The sequence below is a fragment of the Brassica oleracea genome, chromosome C2, assembly GCF_000695525.1.
Source record: "Brassica oleracea var. oleracea cultivar TO1000 chromosome C2, BOL, whole genome shotgun sequence".
NCBI lineage: Eukaryota > Viridiplantae > Streptophyta > Magnoliopsida > Brassicales > Brassicaceae > Brassica > Brassica oleracea.
Genome location: NC_027749.1, coordinates 52177185 through 52186647, shown reverse-complemented (window position 1 = coordinate 52186647; position 9463 = coordinate 52177185). Strand labels below are relative to the sequence as shown.

Genomic DNA, 9463 nt, shown 5'->3' with positions numbered 1-9463 from the left:
AAAAAAAAAAAAAAAAAAAAAAACTCCTGCTCCGGCGAAACCACTAGACCATCAGGATGTAGTTATCTTTTTCTTAGTTGATCCGTGTAATTTGATTGCGAAGGAATAATAGGTGGAGACATTTGGTGCTATGGCAAAAACTGAGAAGATTGAATTCGTCCTTGAACAAGTAAGACCTTGTGTTATTTTCTCCAAATCCTTGGCTGTGTGTTTTGTTTGTACTTTGCTGGTGCTAATTGTTGGTGATCTGAACTTCTCAAGGTCCGCTTGTGCTTGGATCGACCGTTCACAAATCCTACTATGAAGATCACCGAGAGAGTATTTAACGCAGGTACCACCAAAGATAAAAAGAAACCTAAGGAAGGTGGAGACATTTTGTGATATACCAACATTGTTGGAGCTTAAGCGGATTTACTTTTATGCCTAACCATTGAGGCAAATATAAGTTTGAACACCAATCTAAATGTAACCAGCTATATCTTTGAAAAAATTTCTTCCTATTGGTTCATTATATTTCAGGAAGCAGAGAAGCATCTATCTGAGATGGTTGTGTGATTATCAGGAATAGTCTGATCGTTAAAGACAGCAACGAAATTCTAACTCATGGAAGCTTTTAGATCTTGGTGAGAAGAGTTGTCAAATTCACACAGAGACTATGATTCATAAAGCTGCACTAAGAGCTTGAGAAACCGGTAGCCAAACACCCCCACATTGGAAAGAATCTTTCAGGTTCTGTCCTAAAAATTCTTCATTTAACTTTTGTTGTATTTGTTTGGTTCACATAACAGAGTTAAAAAAAAAAAAAACTCTTCCTACTTTTTACAACAAATTTATTATTATGCAAAAAAAAAAGAGAAAATGTTGAAAAAACAGGAAAAACATGCAAGGCAGAAAGAAGCAATACAAACCTAAACCTAAACCCTACAACAAGCAATGATCATACTCTTTTCTATTTAGCTCTATATAGTTAAAAGAAAAGGAAATGAAGCAATTCCATTAGGAGGATGAACTATTATTGTAATTATGATTACTTGTCTTGTCTGGTGACCATTGTATGTCCTGGAGATAACCAGTTTCGCTAGGTTGAACCGCTGCTGGAGAAAACAGAGGACGAGAATGAGAAGATGATGACGAAGTGGATTGCATCATTGAGTCTCCGGTGTAACCAAAACGCAACGGAAACGACATTTGATCGTATAAATCCATAGTTTGTTGATGATTATGTTGCTGAAACTGATGTTGATGGCAAGCCATCTCTGAGTAACTCAAGTTATACGGTTGCATCAACGGCTGAGAGTCAACGGCAGGTCTTAGGGGCAAAAGGGTACTTGTAGAACTTGATTTCCTGAACTGTGTTGGTGTCTGAACAGCGGTTGTTTGCAGCACAGATTGTGTTGGAGCGGGTCTAACGAGTTTGACGTTTTCAGGGAAGTTGAGTTTGGCTTTGTTGCCTCTGAACCGAAGAGCAGCTTCATCGTAAGCTCTTGCAGCTGATTCAGCGTTGTCGAACGTACCGAGCCAAACTCTAGCAGCTTTGAAAGGATCTCGAATCTCAGCCGCCCATTTTCCCCACGGTCTTTGTCTCACTCCCCTGTATCTTCTTCGAGGTTGTTGGTCCCCATTTAACGACGACGACGTTTCGGTGTTAGTGTTTATTGTAGTTGTGTACTCATATGTTGGGCCTGAACCTGACATGTTGCTCGAAGCTTCTCTCACTGCAAACAAACAAACGTATAAAATAAGCAGTAGTATAAAATAAAATTGAATGTCTCGAATAATGTTATTCTTTTGGGGGCTTTGGCATATAATCATCATCATTTTGTTAAATAAATACATTGACCTTTTTATTATAATTCTAAAGTATATATGTCTTAGGATAATCAAGTACACTTTCGTTATTTGTTAATATTTTATAAAATATGTTGTCAACGCTTTTCTTACTTATTTGCATGGATTAATAATTTGTTAATCTTATTCTTATCCAGATTTTTTTAATTTAAAATATAAACTACAATATTAATTGTAGTTCTGTATTTTAAAATTTGTTTTATTTTGATTGTCAGTTTATATTTTCAGTCATATATTCTCTTAATTCAATATCAAAAAAAAATTCAATATCAAATACAAAAAACTAATACGTTAATTAGGAACAAAACAGAAAATTTAATTGTTTGTTATGTGTGAAATAACCTTATACAATCTATATAATATGAATAAGTTTACCATAATTTTTGAAACTAAACAAAACAAACTAAAAATTTGAAAGAAATGATCGTATACGAATTTGTTTTAAAACATGCATAGTAGTTTGTATTAATATCGTAGCCGGATGACATGATTTAAAATAAGCCAGCAAAATTTACCTCCTGAACTAGAATTACCGCCTGAGAAATATTGATCAACCGTCAAAGTATTAGCTGCCTTGACTGCTTTACCTCCACCGCCACCGCCACCTTCCTCAACCTCCCTCCTCCTCTTCTGCCCGGAGGACGAGGAGGAATTCGAAGTACCCTCTCCACGGCCAACGAGTTGATGAGGAGGAACATTTCCAGAGACGACATGTGTCAAAGCAGAGACGATCGCAGACATCTCCATCTCTCTGCTAAAACTGGGCATAAGAGACGATGGTGGAGGCGTAAGAGCGTTATCACGGTGGAGGTGGCTGTCTTCGGCCGGGAATAAGTAAAACCATTGATCCATGTCTGATAACGTCCGGTGATCATCTTCTCGAGTGGTCGGCTCGGCTTTTTTACCAACGTTATCTTCCTGGTTTGCCACTTTTAAGGTGCACATAAAAAAATCTCTCGTTCTAATAAACCTCTTCTGAAACTTAAACCTTATAAACCCTGAATTTTTTTTAAAAGAATGTTTTTCTTAGAGAGAAAGAAAACTCTGTAGAGAGAGAGAGAGAGAGAGAGAGAAAGAAAAACAGAGATTTTACAAGATGTTTTTAAGATAGAGGAGTTAAGCTGATAGATATACAAATATTTTTGCTGTATAAACCTTTTTTTATTCAGCGCCGCCAAATCAAAGAGTCGGTTTCTCTCTTTCTTGCCGTGTGAATGTGAAGGAAAACATGCACTTTTCTATCTATAAAATAAAGCAAATAACTAAATATTATAAAGTTGAGCTATAATAACAGAAGAAAATTTGGTTTTGGTGATTCAGGTCAATATGAACAAATTTATACAAATTGAACACTGTATGAGTGTGTACGTATATTTCCTCCCTCTATTTCAAATTAATAAAATTTTCATACTTTCACGAATTAAAAATATAATTAAAATATATATTTTATAATTAATCATTTTCAGTAACTTCAAATTGATGATATTTTTGATAAATTTTGTTAACAGTTTACAGTTTATCATTATTAATTAATAAAATACACTTTTGAAATATTTTCCAAAACTATTTATGAATTTAAAATCATTTATTTTTAGAAACAATAAAAAAGTAGTGGACGATGAAACTTCTGGAACTTGGGAGATATTTAATTTCGTCGACATGCAATTGAAGTGTTAAGTGTTGTTATCAAAACTTAAACGAGCCTAATAAACTTCAATTAACTAAGATATCTATTGGTAGGATTTAGCTCTAGGGGGATTATAGTGTCATTAACTAGCCAAGTTGCAAAGTAAAACCAAAAGCTATAAACACTGTTTTTTTTTGTCAACATAAACACTGTTAATATATGGAGACATTCAGACACGATTATTAATTACTTTATTTAATGTTCGGTGATTTCTATAATCACTATAAGATGAATTGTTAAAAAAAATAAGTAAACCATAAATAAAATATTTGCCTAAACGGTTAGCTTGAAGGTCAAGTTGAGAGAATCAGTGCTGTGCGGTGTTGGTTCGTGCCGACGTCAAAGGACGGTGTCGGTGGTGAAAGGCCAACGCACACCGGCACACGTGATTATCTTTGACCGTTTGACCCAGGAGATATTCTTCGTTTTCGATTTTTCTTGCTTGTCGACTCTAAATGTTTAATACATTCTCAAACTTTTTTTTTGTCAACTGGGTTATTAAACAAAGTCCATAACACATTCTCAAACATTAATAGACTCTTACATAAGAACATTATTACATGTTTTAAAATTCGTTAACTTGTATGAATACATCTTATATATAGAATCTAGGAAAGTTTTAAAAATTGTTCCATTGTTTTTTTGTTAAAAAGCTCATAAATGAAACCACGGATGTGGCAGCTCAGTTGGTTTAAGCGCAGGCGTTGGTGTTATTGCGCTCCTGGGTTCGATCCCCCGTGGGAAGAGTGTCCAGGACCTTAACCGGTACAGACGCAGACTGACTCCGGGCCTAGGGGGAGGGAGTAGGGCCGAAGGCCCGAACCCACCACCTGGTTAAACAAAAAAAAAAAAAAAAAGCTCATAAATGAAACCACGGATGTGGCAGCTCAGTTGGTTTAAGCGCAGGCGTTGGTGTTATTGCGCTCCTGGGTTCGATCCACCGTGGGAAGAGTGTCCAGGACCTTAACCGGTACAGACGCAGACTGACTCCGGGCCTAGGGGGAGGGAGTAGGGCCGAAGGCCCGAACCCACCACCTGGTTAAACAAAAAAAAAAAAAAAAGCTCATAAATGAAGAAGATTTTTGAATTAACTTCAAAATCATAACACATTATATTAAAACACTACTTCCAAGAATGGTATGGTCCTTGCACCTAAAAGAAAAGAATAGAATGGTCCACTATAAATCCCCTATATATTATTTGTGAAACATTACAACTTCTTTTTGTAGTCACATGTCATTACTAGGATGATTTTTAGAATTACTAGAGAAATAGGTTGGTCCATCTAATTATATAATCAACTTTTTATTAAACTAACCATAAATTCATTATTAATGTCAATTATTATTTCCTTAAATAAAGATTACGGAATTGCCTAATGTGGGTAAAGTATATATGACAATTAATGATTTTGAATAAAAAAGATCTGATAAAAAAAAATGTATCTTCTATCAAATTTGTTTAATTTAAAACTATTAAAATAACTTTAAAAAACAAAATAACCATATTATAAAAATTTAGATTTTTCTGTATATTTTATATTTTGAATTTTAAAAAATGACTATAAATTACTAAAATTGTTAAAAGTCTCACATTCAAATTTTGCGATCCATGGTTTAAAATTTTTGTTATGACAAAATACAAATGATTACAAAATCATATAAGTAAAAGTCTAATTTAATTAATCATTAAGATTTAAAATATATATGTATATATATATCATTCTAAATTAAACTATAAACCATATTGAATAAATAAATATTTTAGTTTCAAAATTTACTTTGAATAATTTTTTTGATAAAAGTTTTGAACTAACATTGATAAATTTTTTTAAATTATCAATTACTAAAATTATTAGTCCCACAATGAAAATTTTGTTATCAGTAATTTAAAGTTTTTGTTATTAAAAATACACATGATAAAAAAAACATATGAGTAGAAAACACCATTAAAAAAAAGACATTAATATTAAAAATATACTATGTATGTTAATATCATTTAAATTTAATTACATATCCTATCAAATTTTTTTAAAAAATTGTTTGTATTAATAAAATTGATTTATACGTTCTCACCAATTTTATTATATATGTAATAGTTACTGACTTTTAATTATTTAATATATATTTATTATTTCATAATATGTAAGAACATATAATACATAAAATAATTTATATATATAATTTTTATTCCGCGCAAGGTGCGGATCTTAATCTAGTTTGTTTTATTTTATAGTAGGTGTGACTTGAGGATTGTCTCGAAATGACATCGTTTGACTTTGGTTTTCAAACAATCTATAAACTTGAGTGTGCTCCCAAGTTAACGTAGTCGCTATTTTTACCTTTTTACATGTGAGTACGACACTTCCATATCGTTGAAAAGTAACAAAACCATATATACTATACAGTATCTGGTTAATCAAACAGCCACAAATTCTTCTTTTTTTTTCTTTTTTTTTGTAAACTACAAATTCTTCTTTTTTCACGTTAGCAAAACTATTATAGGGTTTAAGATACAAAAATAAAAGATACAAAAATTGTTAAAACTCTACTGTTATGATGTGGCATTTTAAGTAGCCTGATGTTTGAGGAGAACTAGATGATGGGTATATTTTTTGTTATAATTTTCTTTGAGAAATTTAATTTATATATTTATGTTTTCTTGTAATTATATTTGTGTTTAGTGAAGTATAGAATTATTTTTGTACATAACCATTTTAAACCTTTTACCTGTTTTACGCTCAATTTGTATATAATCTATTTTAAAATTTTGTACATAATTATTTTTAAACTTTTACCCGTTTTGCGCTTAATTTGTATATACATAATTTTTAATTTTTTGTTACATCTCTTGTATTGGTTCAATTTTTTAATAGAAATATGTTAATATGTTATGTCTGCTCATTTTCATACTTGATAAATAGTCTGCATGTTTACTGAAATAACCTATAAAACCTTTAATTATAAAAATTAAAAGTCATTAATAACCTGTTTCACCACTAATTAATTTAATATTAATTAACTTTTAAAGTTTTATTTTATAGTAAACAAACTTAAGAATATATTTCTATCAGTTTATATATATATATATATATATATATATATTTCTTAAGTATTTAATAGTATACATATGTATTCAAAAATATTTAATATTTATTACAATATATTTCTTAAGTATTTAACTTGTTTCGTATTAGTCAATTTTTTTTATAGATTATTAATATAAAAAATTAATGTGTTTGTTATACCTGTCTTAAAAATATATCAATTCATTTCCTAAGATGTTGGTATGGTTTTCAGATTTAAAATATTTTTATTTTAACATATACTCCCTCCGTTTCAATATAGATGATATTTTAGAAGGATTATTTTGTTTCAAATTTACATGAAGATTTGAGATTTTAAGATTAACTTTAATTCTATTGAAAATTGTTCAACCAACTAGATTATATGGTCTTTTTTATAATGGGTAACTGATTTTAAAATTATATCTTTAAAATATATTTTTAAAAATATAATTTTCTTAATTTTTGTGCACTAAATCAAAACATAAAATAGTATGAAACAGAGAGAGTATAATAATTCAAATATATGATATTGTTGTAAATTTTGAAACTAAAATATTGTATTTTATATGGTTTATAGTTTAATTTAAAACGATATATATATTAATCTTAATAATTAATTAAATTAGACTTTTACTTATATAATTTTTGCATAACAAAAATTTTAAATCATGGATCATAAAATTTGAATGTGAGACTTTTAACAGTTTTAGTAATTTATAGTCGTTTGTAAAAATTCAAAATACAATATATACATAAAAATCTAAATTTTTATTATATGTTTATTGTGGTTGTTTAATTTATTTAATAGTTTAAAATTAAACAAATACGATAGAAGATACACTATTTTTTATCAAATCTTATTCAAAATCATTAATTGTCATATATACTTTAGCCACATTAGGCAATTTCGTAAATTTTATTTAAGGAAGTAATAAAGTACATTAATGATGAATTTATTGTTAGTTTAATAAAAAACTTATTATATAATTAGATGGACCAACATATTTCTCTAATGATTCTAAGAATCATTCTAGTGATGACATGTGACTACAAAAAAAAGTTATAATGCTTCTGAAATAATATATAGGGGATATACACGTACTACTTCCTCTGTTAAACAATTATGCAATTTTAATGTGTTTATTATAGACTTTAATATGCAATTTACTGTAACTGTTATTTACCCAATGCCATCTGCATTTGGTATAAACAAAATGAAGACACAATTATTATCCCTTATTAATATCTGAAAACGTCAAATAATATGTAGTGGAAAGAAGTGGATCCCGTGTATTGTGTGTATTGTGGGATTACACTAAATTGAATGTAACGAAATGAAGTATTTAGATTAGTAAAAGTAGTTACGGTTATTCAATTGTGTTTAGATTCAGTTGAGCCAAAAAAAAATTTATCTATGTAGATTCCTTAAATAAATGGAATAAATAGTTGGACTAAACCTCTATCAATAGTTCATGTTCCTAATTTAATAGTATTGATATTACGTAATGACTGTTTATTTTCTCGATATTGTACGATGATATCTGGAAAAGCTTTTCACCTGTCAATTCTTCAAAAAAAAAAACATTCCCGGGTTGATTAGTATGGAGTGTAGTTAAGGCATTCAAAGATGAGATCGATTCAACTACGGAAACTCAACGATTATTAAATGACATTATTCACCATGTGTGTGCTAATGCTATAATGCCTAACCTAATCCCTGGTTAATTTGCATTAACACGGCAATTAAAACAAGGATTATTTTAAGAATATCCCCTATTTTGGTTAAAATAATATCCCTTCAACTTGCAAATTTATAACTATTTTAATGCGCAAAACCAGAGAACTAGTCATGAACAACTTAATTACTCGTTTAAAAAAAAAACAACTTAATTACTTAAGGCGTATACGATAATGTCTTTTCGACATCAACTTGTCTTTTCCCATAAAATAAACTACTCCCTCCCTCTCCCTCTGTTCCTAAAAAAAATTCATATTCTAGTTTTTCACACATTTTAATAAAACACATTAAACTTGCATAATTTTTTGTGTTTATGTTCTTTCTAAATTTTAAGCCAATAAAAAATCAATTAGTGCAATTAATTTTTTTGAAATTTGCAATTAGTTAATAAAACATAGATTGAAAATGTAAAAAATGGATCTTTTAGGAACAAAAATTTTCTCTAGAATATGTATCTTTAAGGAACGGAGGGAGTAGATTTTGACACGCGCGCCCGCGCGGATGCATTTTTCAGATATATGTTGCTATTTATTTTCATGTCACTATTTAGGGTTAGGCAAAAACTCGAATCCGAAGAATTGAACCGATTCCAATCCGAAAAAATAGTACCAAACTCGAATCGAAATCGATTAAATATCTGAATTACTCAAAATTTTGGTATTTAGAGGGTATCTAAATGTATCCGAAATAGATTTATATAATTATATATATTAATTATTTTTAAATTTAATGTACATAAAAACATCCAGAATATATATCATACTTTTAAGTTAGTTTAAATACTTGAAAATATATACAAATATTCAAAAGTAAATATCTAAAATAGTTAAAGTATACGCAAAACAAAAATACTTAAAACAATAATTGATTCTCTATACAAATATTTAAACCAAACCAATTTATATCTTAAGTTTAGGTACTCTAACATATGTTATTCAAATTTATATGTAATATATTATTTTGTTTTTAGATTTCGAGAAATTTAGAGTATATAATGAATTTGAAAATTTTAAAAATAGTTTAAATGGGTTATTCCAATCCGAACCGAACCCCCAAAGATACAAACCGAACCCGAACTGAAATTTAGAAATACCCGAATGAGACTGAAATATTTGACCCTAAA

The 9463-nt window shown here is 29.3% G+C and overlaps 1 protein-coding gene across 1 annotated transcript; it reads right to left on the bottom strand.

Annotated features, from left to right (window-relative positions):
* Positions 1-912: 912 nt before the first annotated feature.
* Positions 913-2950, bottom strand: LOC106322971 (ethylene-responsive transcription factor ABR1-like). The gene is made up of 2 exons (XM_013761122.1): positions 2364-2950; positions 913-1715 (listed from the first exon to the last, which is right to left on the bottom strand). Exons 1-2 carry the CDS (start codon positions 2791-2793, stop codon positions 997-999), a joined length of 1149 nt encoding a protein of 382 aa, XP_013616576.1. The 5' UTR covers positions 2794-2950; the 3' UTR covers positions 913-996.
* Positions 2951-9463: the final 6513 nt, after the last annotated feature.

Bases quoted from the DNA above. Each gene is read 5' to 3' on its own strand.
- LOC106322971 (XM_013761122.1), bottom strand. From the start codon at position 2,793: ATGTGCACCTTAAAAGTGGCAAACCAGGAAGATAACGTTGGTAAAAAA. The intron at 1,716-2,363 runs GTAAATTTTGCT...GTTTGTTTGCAG, and splicing joins CGGTAATTCTAGTTCAGGAG to TGAGAGAAGCTTCGAGCAAC.